This window comes from Larus michahellis, chromosome 16 (assembly GCF_964199755.1).
Source record: "Larus michahellis chromosome 16, bLarMic1.1, whole genome shotgun sequence".
NCBI lineage: Eukaryota > Metazoa > Chordata > Aves > Charadriiformes > Laridae > Larus > Larus michahellis.
In genome coordinates, this window is record NC_133911.1 from 5,407,799 (window position 1) to 5,425,805 (window position 18,007).

Genomic DNA, 18,007 nt, shown 5'->3' on the forward strand with positions numbered 1-18,007 from the left:
TCAAGGTGTTGAATTTAAGCTGTGAGCACTGCCAGGTCTAGGATCTTACTAAGTCAAACACCTCATTATCTGTGATCCATCTCACCAGTACTTAAGCCACAGTGCTTTTTCTGACAAATTCTCTATTTAAACCTCTAAGGCCAGAGGAAAGGATGTTCTCTACAGAAGGATACGAGCTGTGAATCTTTGCATACACAGCAGTGTTACCATGCTAGTCTACTATTTACAAGAGCAGGTACATATCTGAGCTCTGCTGGTTTTGGTGTTTGCAGAATTCTTGCAAAGCTTTTCCTGTTTATTACTTGTTTGTAGTTAATCTGAACAACTTGGTTATTTAGGTATTGCCTCCTCCTCTTGACAATGGCACTGAAAGTGAAAAGATTTAACTCCCTGCACCGCTCCAACCCCCTGACATCTAGACTTTGCTGCAAGAGAGAAAAAAAAAAAAGGCAAGTACAAACAACCATGTACCTAGGATAAACCCAAATGTCCCATTTAGTTTCAGAAGACCGTGACCTCAAGGTGGAAGCCAGACTAAAACAAAAGGCTGTACTGTACGCCCATATGGTAGGAGCAGCTAAGCATGGTACAGAACCAGCACGCAGCACAGCTCCTTTTAGAGGGAGACTGTGAAGTCTGGTGCTGCTGGTGAGGCAAGTCAAAAGCTTAAGATTCTGTCCACTTTAATTACCATCTTTCTCCAGGCTCAAAGAAGCTTACGAAAATACAACAGTGAGGCAGAATCCTCCTCTTAACACTTCCACCAATAGAAATTCATCCATTCCTGACCTGTCCCCATCTTCCTCCTCACACACCCGAGAGATTTAGCAGAATCTAGGCATTAAAGAATAAACCATAAACATAGAGCACAGGCTGTGCTGTGAAGTGCTCTACTTGCAGGACAAAACTCCATGCGCAGCTGCAACCAAGCACAGACTTCAGGCATCCATGCAGTGATCAATGAGGGGACACATAGTTTAACGTCCATCTGCTGCAGGCACTTGAGGTACATGACAAAAGACGGAAGGAAAATGCTTGGCTACCACTGTCCATTCCAATCACATTTAATGCAATTTACACTGTGCACCCTGATTAGGGGGTCACAAGTAAAGCCGAAAATGGATTACAGTGCATAGTTAGCAGCCACACAAGCTTCTTCCCCTGCTTCATGGGACGAATGTATGTGTATAATAACAAACACTCAAAGCTGCTCTCTTCTGAAGCAGCATCCTTCCTCTGAAAACACAGAAAACTTTCCATCCCTTAAAAAAAAAAAACAAAAACAAAAAACAAAAACAAATGCCCAAACCATCAGTGACAAAGCAGGGAGACCATCATAGTCTTACCCTATGCTATAAAGACAATGACTGCTTCCAGGGACATCCTCCCTTGCTGCCGAGGCTGAACACAGGGCTCTTGTTTGCAAACTAGTTGTCATTAAACTCAATTTCAGTTCCAGTCAGAGGTTGCTCTGCAGCCTGGGACCACCATAATGCATTTAGCTTCTCTGGAGGAACAGAATAAGGGCAGGAAACAAAAGCAACTTCTGAGCTCTTGTGGCAGCTTAAAACAAAACCCCACAGGCAGAACATCTAGAGAGCAAGGTTTTGGAGCCACATCCTTATTCTGGTGTATCTCTACATCAAGCCTTGATCCATACTTATCCATGCTCATTTCACAAAATCCCCCTCACTCGGGGAAAGATATTTTCAGAATAATCATCCTTGTTTCTTACATCGGTTGGAATATTGCAAGCATCAGGAGAGTACTGAGTTACGGCCATAGGCTTTAGCTAAGAAGAGTAGTAAAATTACTTTCACCTCACTGCAAGATGGGAGTTTTATGTGGCATGGGGACTACAGTGTAAACACCAAACTCTTCATGCTTGAATAACTTGATTTGTGCCTTCCAAAATTTGAAATTAGCTATAGAAAAGTGGTGTGCATTGCAAGTAAAAGATAGGGAATTAACTCTTCGCTTGGGCCTAAGACCCTAACAGTCAAGCCAAGAACATTATTAAATACATATTCAAACATAAATCTAGCTACGTGGGTCCCTAATATTGTAAGAGTCTCAACTCAGAACGCAGATGTAACCTTAGGATTCAGCTCAACCAACTTAAAGTAACAGGTTAACATGAAGTATTAGTTATTAACCACCTGTGTTACTCACAGACTGGGTAAAGGGCCTTTTTCTCTGGGGGTGTGCAAAGAGCTCAGATGCTGTGTAGCAATGACACACACAACACATGGGGAGAGCCTGCTGGCTATGAACTGAGTGTCTCCAGCTGCCCCCACCAAGCGTACAGGCAGGATCATCTTCTGAGCCTGTAGGGACTGCTGGCTTTGGAACTGCATCAGAACAGGGCAGCAATAATTGCTTGAAGTGAAAAAACTAAAAAAAAGTATAGATGTATCAGTGCACACCTGGGTTGGGAGTTAGTACTGTAATTGTTAAACAAAGGCTGCAAGTTTATTTTATGAGTTTCACAGGCCTCTGGTCACAGATTAGCATTTAGTAGCAAGGAGAGTTAACCTGGAAAATGTCAAGACAGCAAAAAGCTCTGTGCATGTAAGTATTTCATGCTGATACATGAGGCAGCTTGTAAGCAGGCCAGGTTATAAAGCTTCAAAAAAAATTTTTTCTCTTTTCCAAAATAAACAATCCCCAAAATTGAACTGCTTGAGGCTACAAAGGAAACTAGCCAGGTTGTTTATAACATACTGCAGGAATTCTGCTTACGGCAAATCAGCTGCAAAGAAAACGAAAGCAGGGCTCAGAAGATAGTAGGTGATTTCTTTTCTGTCTTTGTATGGGAAACTAATACAGTCAGACAGGGAACAGATTCAAGCTCCTCTCTTATCCGGGTAACTAACAACAATGCTGCTCCCTGTATATACCACTTTTCTATGCGTACAACTGTGAAAATCATCAGTAACAAGAAGAGGTTTAATGGAAACTGTAGTGCAAAGTCTCTGTAGAGACTTGCTGTATTTACACCCAGCAAGTCTCTGGCAGATCTGAAGAGCCACAGCAATCCAGTGACCTATTTACTGCCGCTCTGAAGAAGTCACAGGATCTACAGGATACAAAATCTGCAGGATGTGAGCACTACAGCAAACTGATCATGCTCCACCAGAGGCTGCAGGAAAAAAGTATGTCCCATCAGCACTATGCCTGGCTCATGATTACCAAAACCTGACACATTTTAACACCTTTAAAAGCTAGTTTTGTGCAAGGCCATTCCTATTGCCTAAGTTTGTTGAAATAATTCATCCAGGCCTGACAGAATCCTTTACACTAGTCTGCAGCAGAAGTTAAATAAGTAAAAACATTTAACCTAAAAGAAATTAAAAAAAAAAACATTTCCTGTTGATGTTGTGAACAGGGGAGGATTTGCCTTGCATACACCACAGACTGACTGCAGGCCTGGGTAACACACAGGTCCAATTTTATTCGAGTGTTGAACAGGCTGATGCTGAGGGTAGATGTACACCACATTGCAGTCAATTTAAATATCAACTGCATTCAACAAATACCCCACCAAGGCAGCAACTGTGCAACACTTTAGTGCTCCTGTTCCTCTTGCACCTAAAACAACTATTCTGCAATTTTAACAAAGCTTCTTAAAAGCTCTTTATTAACAACTAATCTTTGGAACACTTCGTTACTGATGAGTAACAGTGAGGAAGAGACGCTTACTCACTAAGGACTCTTTCTTTTGTAGAGACTGAATACAACTGAAGATTTCTTAAACCTCCAGAAACTGTTCATACTGCACTGTTGGTTTCTGCTGGCTCCAACACCCCGCAGCCTCGTTTGCTGTCAGCTCTGCCACACAGTCCTTTAGGAAGCAAGAGACCAAAAAGAAAACTGAAGCACTAATCTTAAAGTAATTCATACATTCCCCTCAGTGCCCTGGCACTCAGTATGTCTTTCATATATATTTGTTTCAAAGCCTTCAGCTTCTGGTCTTTATTATTTTTTCCTCTTGCATTATAAAACACTGATAACTTTAGACATGTCATGGTTCCATTCTTGTAACAGATTCTCAATAGCTACAGAAATTTATCCCACATATGACCCTCAAGTCTTATTTAGGATGATCTCTTCGATAGGTGACCGGGGTCTTTGAATTTCATGGGCCGCTTAATCTTTAGCCCTCACCAGAACTATTTAGGCTGATGGTGAATTAGAAATGTAGACCTTATGAAACTGAAACAGATTTAATGGTAAAGCATTAGACACTTTCACACAGGCCACTGAACAGCCAAGCGAAGGAAACAACTTATAGTAACCACTTACCTTAGATAGGAAAAGGAGCAAGAAATCCGAAGAGCTTATTTTATTTATTAGCGGTACGGCCTCTTCCGGGCAATAGCTCCTTCCAAAGTGTTGCTGTCCCATCAGATCACATGTTCCGTTACTCCAGGCTTTATTTTAGGACCTGGGAGAATCAATCTAAAGGCCTATGTGAATGGTGGAATCTCATTTTCATTTACAAGGGGCAATGCTCACAGACACAATGACCTACCGACAATTACAGCAATTGCTACCCATCTGGAGAGAGATGAGAGGAGTATGAGATTCAGCTCTAAATCTTTTCTTTAAGCTCTGGAAAACACAGCATATTGGGAGAGGCAGATGATAAGCTTGGTAAGAGAAGTACAAGAGCACATTGCGAATATCTAAAGGAACACATCTCCCAAAAAGACCACCAAAAGGATGTGTGCTTTTTTGGAAGATGACTCTAGAGCTTTTATGTTCCCTTACTTAATGCCTTAAACACTATTTGGCTGGTAGTTTTGTCTACACAGCCTTTTCTATTTACAAATGTATTTCAGTTTACATCCATACCCACCTTTGACCTCTAAAACATTAGATTTCTTATTTTTAATCAGTAATAGTTTGCTTGAAGAGCCAAAAGCACAAAGGTAAAGCTAGAGAAATGTGCATGTACAATAAACATGTCAACCATGCGGATGTACTCTGTGCATGTTTCTCTACCTCCCTACTAATCCAGGCTCCACAGCAGTAATAGGGATTTAGTTTTCAAAGCAAGAAGATAAATACTTAGAAATATAGTTCAAGGGGAATATTGGAAAGCCCTCTTTGTCCACTACTTTCTCCCTCATTTATATACAAATTCTTTATTATAAATCTTCTAGCCCTGTTTTAAAGTTAAGAAATGACCAGTGGGGAGGAGGGGAGCGGACCCGTAACAAAGCAAGCACAAATATTCTCAAGAGACTCCATCTCCTCCAGTCTCTGAATCCCAAATCATGTTGTTATACAACACATTGCCATTTCTCAATATATCCTTCTCAACATATTACTCAAGACTCCGAGTTTGGGGTCTACCTGGAAGTCTTCCACAAAGGTGAGGCAAGTATTTTCCATTTGGCGGTTTAACAATATAATAAATCAATAAGAAACAAGAGTAGCTATTAAAAAACTGTATTTTCCCTCCCCCCAACAGTTACATTTTTAGTGAAAAGATTAAACCACATAAACACTTCACTTTTCTCCTTGAAAAGATTTAACAGCTCAGAAATGCCATAGGTACACATGGAGGATGCATGTTAGCTTGACAAGGACAGGCCACCACAACCCAGCCCCTTCATTCCCAGCCAGCAGCCAGAAACACACATATCACCTTAAATTAACCCTTTAAGGGCTGCCCCCCCTTTGCACCAAAGTTAACATTAAAGTGCCTCTTAGGCAACCAGGTCAAAATTTAAACAATTTTGGGGCTTATTCCTGGTTTATTTTAATAAATTTCTTATCAATCCCCAACAAACAGGGGTAAAACATTTACTTTCACACTGAACTTGACAAAGCTGCAACTGAATCAAAAAGATCTTTTTCACAAATAGATGTACAGTTGTTCTCATTACACAGTATTTATTTGCTCAAGGTAACTTCCCTCCTTGTGCTCAGAAGTCCGTTCTTCCTTTTGCGTACGTTCCATGGTTTCTCTCAAGCTTCTTCCCCATTTTTACACCATAACAGCATCCTGTCATCATAATTTCTTGCTATGAAAATGGACACATTGTCACAGTCAGATTCTGGAATTGTTACTTCAATTAATTAACAACCATACAAAAGGAACCGGGAACAGGTGAATGGAGTTCTGCTTTAATAGATTTTGAAACATCATAAAGTCAGTGCAACCCACAGGAAAACCTAGAAGTATTGTAAAAACAACCTGCACATATGAGAGAAAATGAAGTGCTAGGCTTTAGGCAGCAGTACTAGAAATTTTATGTGCAGATTCCTGAACAGGCAGTGCACTTCGGGAATTTCACTGCAGGTTTTTCAGTTTGTAAATGTGTGTGTGTGTGTGTGTGTGTGTTTTAAGGCCCTGCAACTACTAACAGAGTAAACCCGAGAGTGTCACCTGTACACTCACTACCGAGCAGCTTAACCCAGCACTACTGCCTCTCGGAACAGTGCCTCAAGAAAATGCCATTATATTAGGATCCAGATAATGTCCATATCACCAAACGGTTGCAAGGAGCCAAACCACATGCAGTTTTTCAAGTGACTAGAAACTTAAGTTTATTAAAGCCCAGTGCAAGTTGGATTTATGTTAACGATCATTAATTTTTCATTATGTGAGAGCTAGTCTTGTGCAGCAATTAAAGGGTTAAAGTGGAACTATACGTAGTATTTTAAACAAGTTCACATATTCTCTATACGAATTTGGCAAATTCATGTCACAGCCATAGATCTCGTTCTTGCAATTTCTGCAAAATATCTACAGCTCCTCTGTCAGAAGCAAAGAGAGAAGCCACCTGAACAGCCACGTCTACCTGGAGTTCACGGTAGAGCCCACACGGCAGCACGAACGGCTGGCGATCTCCATGTTCCAGCTTAAACAGGTAGATTTATTGAACTAAATACGCTTTCGACACATGCTCCCAAAGGAGCCTGAGGCCACAGAGCAGATGAGGATGGAAAAACTGATTGCATCAGAAACACTGCAGCCAACAGGAAATCAAAAACATGATTTCAAAGCCAATCAGAAAAACAAAACCAACCCAAAAAAGCAAGCATTTATATGTGTGTAGATGTAATAAATATTGCAAAGCACATTTGTCTTTCCCCCCAAGTCAGTAAGTATAAAGAAATAACCAATGCACCAAAAACATCAGCTTTCTGCAATGAAAACGTCAAAGTCAGCAAAATATCTGCAAGCCAACTGAAGAGAAAGCATTTGCATTGTCAACCAATCACAAGTTGCTTCCAGTTCTACGCAGCCAAATCAAACCCTCTTCAAATTCACAAGTTTGACCTAAATAAGCACCACAGCATGAAAAGCTTCTTTAGAAGTAGGACGTCAAAAGACTTTCTTTAAAATATAAAATAAAATGCGAGATAAAAGGTTTTCATTGGTCAAGTTTGAAAAATTGTCTTCCTTTAGCCAATCACAGTCTGTCCCTTTGAGCCAATCAAAAATATACCTTTAGGCTTGTCCTTAATTAACACAGCCCGGCTGAGTAGCAAAAACTTATAGGAATAGGTGGCTGTGAGATGCATTCTGAGGGTGGGACACAGGGAAACAAAATTACAAAGGAGAAGGGATACCAAGGAACAATTAGGGTGGGCAAAGGAACTTATTAATGCTCAGCCATCTTCCTCTATCTTCAGAAATCCCACTGTCCTCTCCAGTGCTGTGCTGTTCAGGTATCCCATAGTTACTGTCTTCTGTCTTCTGTCTCTGATCTGGAAAACGCCATGACAACATCCTCAGCACCTGTAGTAACAACGGATACAGGAAAATTACTTCCTTTAAAGAACAGTGGGTAGATGCACTACCCAAACTGTCATTCTACATGTCCATGAAATCGATGGGAAAGGAAAAAGAGGACAGAAACAACAGCGTCCTGTGTTTTCTCATTTTTCTGGGACTGGAACCTGAAGTAGTCTAAACAGTAGACTTAAAATGTTCCTTTGCAAGTCTAAGGAAATCTGTTTTTAAAGAAAGCCAAGAATTCCCTGCTTTCACATATTTCTAAGAAACAAGACTTAAAAACAATTAAATTCATAGGATTGTCACCACAGGCATGTAGAGATAATTTTTTTTTTCTGGTTTCATTGCCCTGTAAACTCTGGCACTGCATAAGAGACTTACTGAGCTTTTCTGAAGTACAAGGAACTCAACTGTTGAATAAAGTTTGTATTACTCTATGCATCACACTGTCCTTTTAAAGTGACATTTAAATGTTTTTTACTTTATCTTTACATCTATATATTCATTACCCTTTGCTTTTAAGAATAACCTTTTAATAATAACCTTCTTAAGAAGGTTTTTGCTCCCCCTCCCACCCCCCCCACTGAAAATCACTTAAACACCCTTTATAAACTAACATGTCTTGAAAATGTTCCATTCTCTAATGGAAGTGCAGTATTTTCTTTCAAACTGAAGGCTGCCATTTGCCCAGGGAACAGATACAGCTTTGCTACGTAATGCTTTTATCCCTAGCCTGAAGAAATATTTTCCAGAAGAATTCAGTGTGGGGACTTTCTCAGTTATTAGATTTTTTCCTTCAACTGAGGCTATCAACTGTGCATAATTACCGTCAAAACCCATGTCCCCTAAGCACAAAAAGATGTTATTACCTTCCCATAACCATCTCCCAGTCTTTAGAAACTTCTGTGGTCTTTCAAATGGACGTTTATAGTAGAAAAGCCTGAATGGCTTTAGAATCATGTCTGATAAAGGCTTGTCAAGAACATTCCATGCTAAGCTCATTCTTCAAAAAGATACCTTGAGATCTTCAGAAAAAAAAAAATCAGCTCTCTGGACTTCCTAGCTATAGAGCATCGCCCAACAGGCACTTAAAGAATAATGTCTTCAGGACAATACAGAAATAAAAATACATCACACAGTAGTGTCAAAGCAGTGGTTTAAATCAATAATTCTAGTCTAGACAAGAACTGGAAAACAACCCTAAAGGGCTGAGTGCAATATTTTTAATTTCTGCAAAAAATTTGATCCCTGAGAAAGTCAGATAAAAGTAAATGCTTCTTTCATCCGTAGATGCTCTAACAGCATTTATCCAACTGATTAGAAACTAAGATGAATCCTCCAGTCACTGTCTATATAATTTATAAAAATTATTTCCTCCATTCAAACGATCCTCAGTGTTTAAGTGCAAGAGGTGACTAACGATGACCATTTTGGCCTTCATTAATTAATTCAGTCTGCTTGGGATAAATTTGCTCAATAAGTTTTTCTTCAAAGCTTCTATTAAAGGATTAGACAACAACGCAGGGAACGCCAAGAGCAACGCCGCCTGCCTGTCCCACTCAGCTAACTGATCATCTCTACAGGCTTGGATGTAGCATCAGCATGTAAAAATCCTCCAGTCTTTTACTCAGAGTATATCAAGAAGCAGACTTCAGCTTTGTGCCCCAAGCAACTTCTGCCTATACACCTGCATACAAGGTAAAAGAAAGAGAACTAATAAAAATTCCTCATCTGTTATAGTTATATGAATTCCATTTTTCAGTTATCTAATTTGCTCTTTAGTTGAAATACAGAGGGAAAAGTGGCCAAAAAACCAGGGAGAAGGCTGTGAATTCCCCTTGCTGATATCCTTTAAAAATAAATCATTGCTTATGAAATGCAACTACATTTATTTTTATACACTTCACAATTTATTTGTTATACCTACTCAAAGGAGGAAATATTGAGGACCAAGCAGTAGTTTGTTTTTCATATGTAGGACCCATATCTTACAGAACTACATCAAAAACTACTCTGATGCTCCCTCTTGCCAACGCTCAGAAGCCCTGCAGTCATCTCCCTTTTCATCTCCTCCACAAACTGTTTTTTTTTTCCTTGATCAAAACATAAATGATATGTAGCACTAGGATCCAGCTCTGAATTAACAAGTTGAATTTTTTTTTTTTTTTTTTTAAATAAAATGCATAAGAGCTACTAGCCACTACAAAAAGAAGGATTTTATTTGTAAGGACTGTGAAAAACAGGTCTATGCTAAAAAGAGGAGGGAGTACGGACGCACATAAAACACAACCTATGCCGCTGTGTTTTCCATGCATCCCTTTAAAGCAGCGGAGGCTTCGCTGTGAGCCCAGAGCAGCTGGAGTAGCCTAGCAACCGGGAAATCACAGCTGACGACACACCAGCACAAGAGATGAGCTGGATTACTTAACAGATGTTGATTGTTTTCCTGGGGTCTCCCCTTTCCATAGTCTAAATACAAAAAAAAAAATAAAAATTTAATTCTTACAAGCATCCTTACGCAGAAAAAAGAAATTTCATTCCAGACAGTCAGGCAATCCTACAAACACACAGGTCAATATTTATGCCTGTCCCGAACAATTCCAGCTCTGGGCACCGTTCCTCTGCATGGCCCTTGAAAACACATGACAAGCAGAAATAGCTTTCCGCACAAAGGATGCTGGGAATTCTGCAGTTCAGTTTTTGGTTTTCACAATCCAAAAAGCTATTGCTGAAGAGCAGGTTCACCCTCAGCTAGATCCTCTTCTCATTTTCTAGGCCTGCCTGGAACAGCTTCTATACCAGTGTCACTGTCGATATGGTCTTCTGATAACTTGCCATTTGCCTGGACTTTTGAGTAGGAAAAGAGAAGGGAGAATTTCCAGTTCCTTTGAATAGTAAAAGAGAAGGGAGAATTTCCTATCCCTTTGAACAGCTTGTCAATAAAACAGGAAAACAAAGAAAGCCAAATTTTAAAACAGTGTTCTATTTGGAGGAAAAAGCAAGAGTACAACAAAGAATACAGTGTAAAAATATGGAAAGCACTTGACTACCTACATATTACTGAATTATTATTATGTGTATCCTAAAGGAAGAAGTAGAACGGTGGATGGAGAATGGGTGTAGAATTCAAGGTTTTGGTCTTTCACAGCCAAAGCTATCAGTCAGCGTGCAGTACCCTTGTTTTACCGCGAATGTAAATACTATAACTACAGTTTTAAAGTTACCTGAATTTGTGAACAAAAAGTATATGCCTTTTTTTATTATTATTACAGCATCAACAAGCATGCTGCCTCTCTGACGTTCTTTAGCACTTTATAATACATAGTTTCCCATACGGTAGTTTTTAAATTAAGATGGGCAATCTGTACAAGAACCAAGGTGGCTAAACAATTTGTTAAGGAAAGATAATGAGTTCTGTTTGAAAGGGTAATCATTGGGCTGAAAGGGAGACTATGACTGCACTTCCTCAACGATTGGCCTTTGCACCAATTTTACTTAATACTTTCATAAATGATGCTGGAACAGAAAACCAGTCATATATTAATGAAACCTGATGGCAATACACAGTTAGACAGTTCAGCCAAAACACCAGGGAGCAGCAGAACAATATACAGGAACAAACAAGATGGCAGAGAAGCCCAGAGGTGGCTAAAAGGGTTTAGGTATTCATTTCAGAAAGGAAGAAAAAATAAAGATCAAGATTAGAAGCGATATATTTTTATGTCCCATGGTAGTTTTAAACAAGGTTAGTAAAGAATGGATTTTATGCACAGTTCTTAACAGTCTTATTTCCTGCTCCCCTCCCCAGTTCCTATTTGGTATCAATGTTTTCATTTGCAGGAATTACACACAAGCCAGCATTTGCAAGAGCCCCAGGCAATTGCCTTTAAAAAGAAAATGCTGTCTATCAAATAAAAGATAATAATACCTTCAAGGTAGACAAGTAAGTGGGTGGCTACCCCACGGGCACAACACCCAACAGAACAACATCTTGCAGTAAAGACTCAAGCCTATACTGATTTCTTTTATTCCCACATTAAAGACACAATTTTATCCTTAGTGAGGTGATGCATTATTAGAGAGAGGAAGGCATCCTTTCTCCAAACAGCAGCAGCCACACAGAAAGTTCTTGCAGGCTCTGAAACCTGATGCTAGCATGAAGTTATGAGTACAGGACCATCCACTTCACGCCAAATCCGATGGTTCCCACACACTGCCAGCCCAGTCACTTTCAACACAAGTATCGCTGCCCTCTGGGTATTGCACCTCAGGGCCTTATTTTATATTCACTAACAAAAGAGGGAGTTCAGTTATTCAGCACTTCTCCATTCTTCACGATGTAAGAAAGGCAGGTATTGCTTTTGCAGAGGAGAAAAGCCGTTTCCATCAGAGGTGGCATGATAAAGGAATGACTAAGACAAAGAGGCTCCAGCAAAGGCTTGTAGAACATCTCTTATCACACAGACAAAAGGACAAACTGATTCCTACTGGATTAGTGTCTAGAAGGGTAGTCAAACGTTTAACCAGGGCTAATGACATTGAGCAATCTTTTACCAAAAAGGAAAGAAATAAACTAGTCAGATAATCCCTTTAGGTGTAGCATAAAGAGAAGTAAACAGAGGCAGGACATGCAGGAAGAATTTTAGGCGCCTCAGACAGACTGTGAACCCTGGAGTACCTAACCAATGGGAGACAGGGGAGGGAAAAATTCGGCCGGGATTAGGGAATAAAAAGGTGTGTTTCAAGAACTGGAAGTGTGCCTACTTGCTAGGTCACCCGCTCTTGCAAGAACGTAAATAAAAATGTTCTTCACAGAGGATTCTGCCTGAGCCTATTTCATTCGGACCGGAACTTGTTTCTCACAACGAGCACTGCAACTCTTGACTGGGATATAAAAGGCAGCAGTATTTTCCAGATCATAAGAATGGTTAGAGTTGGAAGGAACCTTGAAGATCACGTAGTTCCAGAACCGGTTTGTTCAGGGGACTTGCAAAAAGGGAAGACATCTTCATGTCCATAAGCTGAGTAGTTAGTTGTGCTATAACGATGCCACCACCTCTGAAAGGGCCATTAAGTCCTTTTGGTTTTAGCTCAGCATTTCAATGCTCTGAAAACAGAATGGAAAACTTCTCTGCTGAACTGGAGTGAGGGTAAAAGTGCAGTACACAAATGACAGGGATACTCTCACCAGTGCTTCCAGAAGCCACTTGTTTGATTATTTCTGAAGATATCATGTAGCAAAAAAATCTGGGTGACATTCGTCCAGAAAAAGGTCATCTGCATCCACATTTTTCAGCACAAAAACAGGTTTTGTTCAAGTCCAGTCCTACAACCCAAGCTATCCAGAGCTAAATGAAACCAATCTAACAAGTCTGCTCATTAAGCAATTCTACAGCCGCCTGGGCACTTGTACAAATACAAACATTTCCAGAGAATAGAGCAGAGGTTTCTATGTGGTGAAAGGAAAGCAGGCATTAAAGTACTAGTGAATAGAGCTTCTGCTGCAGTCCCACTTGGCTCCCACAACGGATGTTTTCTTTCTAATCAAGTATAAAAAAATTTAAAGAGCAGAGCACAGGTTATAAAGTTAAGCTGCACATTGCCAAAAGCCTGCAACTAAGACAATAGGACGGTGAACCATGTTTACTTTTAGCACATCCTTCCATGAGCTCTGCACTTCCAGTAATTAATGTATAGAACAATGAAAAAGGCACACTTATATCTGACCTTTACATTCTATACATACAACTTCTCTTTCCACAGCCTTCCCTTTTCTGAGCACACATTTCTACACTGAAATAGGCTTACATATAACCAACAAAATATTCTTCATCTTTTGTCATGAGCAAAGCATTAATTGCCACAAACTTTCAGACTCGCAAATACTTCTCCCACTTCTCTGCCTTACAGTTTCCCACCCTCATCCTTCCTAGAAATTAACAATAATTATCTGGTAGGCCTATGCCCTATCTCAAAAAGCAATAGTGACAGTCTTACCCCGCTAACTTTCCAAAAAATCCTGCTGCAATTATGTTCTAATTGCAGTTGTCTGGATTGCTGGATGTAGTAGTTCTTTTATACCACTTTGACTTCAGTCTTAGCAAGACAAGATGATCTGAAGGACAAATGACTTTACTGCACAGTGGTAAAGACTGTAGAGAGCCACTGAGCTCAGCACGTACAACTGCTCATCACCTAAGTCTCCAAAAATTTCACCAAAATGACCGAAGCTAATGCTTTCCACAGCAAGTACTCAACTGCAGTGACATCAGGGCAGTAGGGTACAAGCTGGATTAAAACCACACTGCCTTAACACAAAGGAAGTGTCTAACGGCTGCTACTTCCAAGGGTTCTTTGAATGATGAATTAATACATACATATGATTTGTTTGTAGTCACCCCCAAAATTAATTAAACCCAAAAAGACTTTAGAGATCAGGTTAAGCCTATTATGAATGTTTGAATGCTGCCAAATTAAAAAAAAAAAAAAAATTCTTTACTTCCCCTCAAGTTCTTTGTATATACACATTTCTTCAATTGCCCTCCAGCAAACTATTCTATTCTAACAACCTTCTAAACATTAACTTTTCTCTGAAATTCCCAGTATTAGTACCCAAGTCTGGCATTCTAAAAATACAACATGCGCTACTGAGAGGAGGAGCACACCGAAACAAGCATTTCATTCAAAAAAATAAAACTACACTGAGAAGAGCTCTATCTCCATTTCTCCACCACTCTGGTATTTCATGAGCACAGTCCCCCCTCCTAACTCCGCAAGCAGCCTAGATTCCTTTTTAATGCCTTGCCATCCAGAGAATGCATCCAACCTCACCGAGGCACGCGTCTGCATCTCAGCTCTGCCCTCCCCAAGGGACCAGCTTTCCTCAAGAACCATCACGACACTCCTGTTGCTATAGGAACAACAGATCTGTAATCACCAAGGTCTTAGTATAATTCATATACCACGCTTATGAGCTGCACAGCTTCCATTTGCAGATCTGCCAGAGCAACAACTTAAGACAGCCAGGCGCTAGCCTACCGTTTAGGAATGTAAATAACTGGCAAACAGAAACATGGTTTTTGTGCAGAGGATGCTTCTGTGCATATAACTTCATGAGAGGCATTTTGCACGTATTAAAAATATGTGAGAAAGCCTAAATTTCATCATTTCAAGCTCAAGAAACCTAACGAGTCTGAGCTGCGTTAGTTCTTGCTGCAATGCAGGGAAGACAACTAGTATGTTAATATCTCAAAACAGCTCATGATTACATCCACTCTCTAGCATAGACGCTGGTTGAACAGGGATGCCTTTGGGCTCCTCAGTTATTCTTGGAGCCATAAAAACAAAACAACAACCAACCCACGGATATTAGCTAAAAAGCTCCTTGAGTAAGGAAAAATGCCCTATATTTTGTGCTTTCATATAGGTGTTAACAACATTAGAGCAATGATCCAAAAATAAAATGGTTATAAAAAATGTGGGCATGACATTAACGTTTAATCTCCTAACTAATACTAAATTTAAGTATCAAATACTTCAGCCTAAAATTTTATAACTGTTAAGGCTTTCCTGGGTTACAGAGATCTCATCCCCTCTGTTAGCAGTTCACCTTTCAACAGATAATAAAATATTTTTAATACATACAGATAAGCCTCATAACTGTTATGGATCCAGACAGTAGTGTTGCATCAGCTGAAGAACGGGATGGGTGAACAGGCCAAAGTCTTACTAAAAATAGCTAAAGTATCAGGCTATGAACAGAATCCAGGCATCTGCATTGCCTGTATGTTCCTCGCTCTTGGTGGACTGTAGCTCATGAAACAGTGTAAGTGCAAAGTCAACACACTGCGGGACCAAGCACTTCCCGAGATTCTGGAATACACTGAAAAGAAAGGGCAAATAGAGCTGCAATTAAAAGGCATAATACAAACAGACTATTTTAAGACTGGAGTCCATGTTCTGATCATTCAGGATCCCTTCACAGGTCTGTTGCTCTAATTTATGTTATGGCTATGAAAGTAAAGAGCTCAAAGAGGTCTGCACAATCTGGTATCTGCTACAGCACATTAGAGAGCCCTGGACATATGTCGTTATTGCCTGATTTACACAAAGATATTCAGTAATGCAATCAGAACAACCTTGAGCTTCCTGTTGAGAAAATAAGAATCGCTTCACCAGTACACAATGTAGGTGCCTTCAAGAGTGAGGGGTTCTAAATGTACATTTCAAATGTAAATGGAGATCTGTAAACAACCCTGAACCACAGCAATTTCACAGGTCTGAACTGATAAATTCCTTCTGAAAGCAAGATGGGAAATAAAAAGATAGAGAGTTTAATTTCTCCTCTTCCTATAAAAATAAGCACATACTAAAGGGAAGTCTTAGACTTCAGGCTTGTTTAAAAATTACAGAGGTATTCTAAGATGCTTCATTATCAAAATTAGCAATTAACTTCTATTGCTAAACCCTAAGACACTAAGCAGAGTATCTTGGAGGAACTTTAAGTGTCAGAGAGACTGTTATTAACAGTGGCTCACTGAAGGTTTATGGCACAAGCACTTGAATTCAGCAGGGACAAGCGTAAACCTCTTTCTTCAATGCACTGTCACATTACAGCAAATATATATTGGACACATGGGTTGCAGTGACTCCCTGTGGTCAAACAAATAGACTCAAAGAACTCGACAGATCTTTATCAGAAACCATAGCAGGGAGCACCATGCAGTGATAAGCTGCCAGCAGTCCTACCGCAGGTAATTACTACCAGGCCATCAGCCAGCTGCTCTAAGACAGTATTTCATGGATGCACAACAAAGAAAAGCGTAAAAATTGTACTAGAGGCTGTGATACAATTACAAAATTCTAGACCATCCATCCTCCATGCCCTCCTTAAAAAAAAAAAAGAAAACAACCTTCCTGTAATTCTGGAGCCAGACTACATCATTTTTTAAGTGACATGCAAAAATTTGCAGGTCTATAACAAAGCTTTTAGAGCACACTAAGGCCAAGAATGTCATTCCCTTTTTTGGAACAAAATGGGGGTATGATATCAGCATTCTGCCTTTTGTGTGTCTGTGGAGGAAAATGACTCTAAAGATAGGTTTGGGACGTCAGGCTGAGTGCAATCTGTCCTACTATTGGAAGAAAAGATTGTGAAATGCACTAACTCTTTGTAAGTTTCTCCTTAAATAACACACGTTTTAGTTGTTGTGTAAGGCAAGCTGCATAGAGGCAAACAAAAGTTCTCCAGCGGAGATTCAATGAAAACTAGGGAAGAAAATTCCTTTAAGCAATCTTGAAGAACACAAAACATTCAAGCACCTCAGTGTGTGGACTTGGGACGGGGTTTTTCAGCGCAAGGTAATGCCATCTAGTGGAGACGGAATCTCCCTTAAGATGGTAAATTGGGCACCCATGCAATTTGTATGCTCTATCTGGAGAGATTTCTAAGGAAACCAAAGTCCCGAGGAATAAATTATAGTTGCTTCTGCCTATACAGCACACTGCAGCTTCTTCTTTCTCCAAAGGAAGAAGGATTTGGCTAGGTTTCCTCATTTTCATCTGTTCTTCATGCTATTCACTACAGAATTTGGAGAGGTGGCATATCTGAATACGAAAAGAACGAACATCCTTTTCCCATTTCTCTAAATATTGAACAATTTTCTTTCTTTGTCCTTTTTCCCCCCACCAAGAAAAATCTTAATGGTCAGACCACTGGATTAATTATAATTTGGGAGGATCAAAGTACATTGTAGGGTCAAATCTCCCAGGAAAGACAGCAGTGTCTGAGTAGATAATGCAAGCATCAACAGGAAGGACTTCACTTCCCTGTGGTCAAAGTTTTAAGAATCATCAAGGACTTTAAGAAAATGATGACAGAAAAAAAAAATCAGTTAGCATCTGTTCAAATATGGGACAAAGACAACTTTTTGAACAATGCATGAAGCCCTTATGTTTCCTGTATCGCACGATTAGTGAGTCTAAGCAGACTAAGAAACTGTTGGTCTCTCTTTTGATTACATTTAAAAGTTATGTCAAAAGTCAATTTTTTGCATGTCCAAAGCCCTCCGCAAAGTGAGAAAAGTATAATTGTACAGATAATAAAACCAGACAGTTTAGACAAGAAAGTTAGATCATGCTGCATAGGAGCACAGCCGTACAAAGTATCTGTGTCCCCTGGCTGGACTTCTGGTTTTATTATCTCTTCTTTCCCAAAGCGCAGATAATTCAGCATATATTTTCATTATGAGA

At 39.8% G+C, this 18,007-nt stretch overlaps 1 protein-coding gene across 2 annotated transcripts in view; it reads right to left on the bottom strand.

The window, feature by feature from the left end:
• Window positions 1-6,122: 6,122 nt before the first annotated feature.
• The window catches only part of CTNNBIP1 (catenin beta interacting protein 1), a 32,988-nt gene continuing 21,103 nt past the window's right edge, over window positions 6,123-18,007 (bottom strand). For both annotated transcript variants that reach the window (XM_074609442.1, XM_074609443.1), the window contains exon 5: window positions 6,123-7,759. In XM_074609442.1, the coding sequence (XP_074465543.1) occupies window positions 7,701-7,759 (59 nt within the window). In that variant the 3' untranslated portion in view covers window positions 6,123-7,700. The remainder of the gene's footprint in view (window positions 7,760-18,007) is intronic.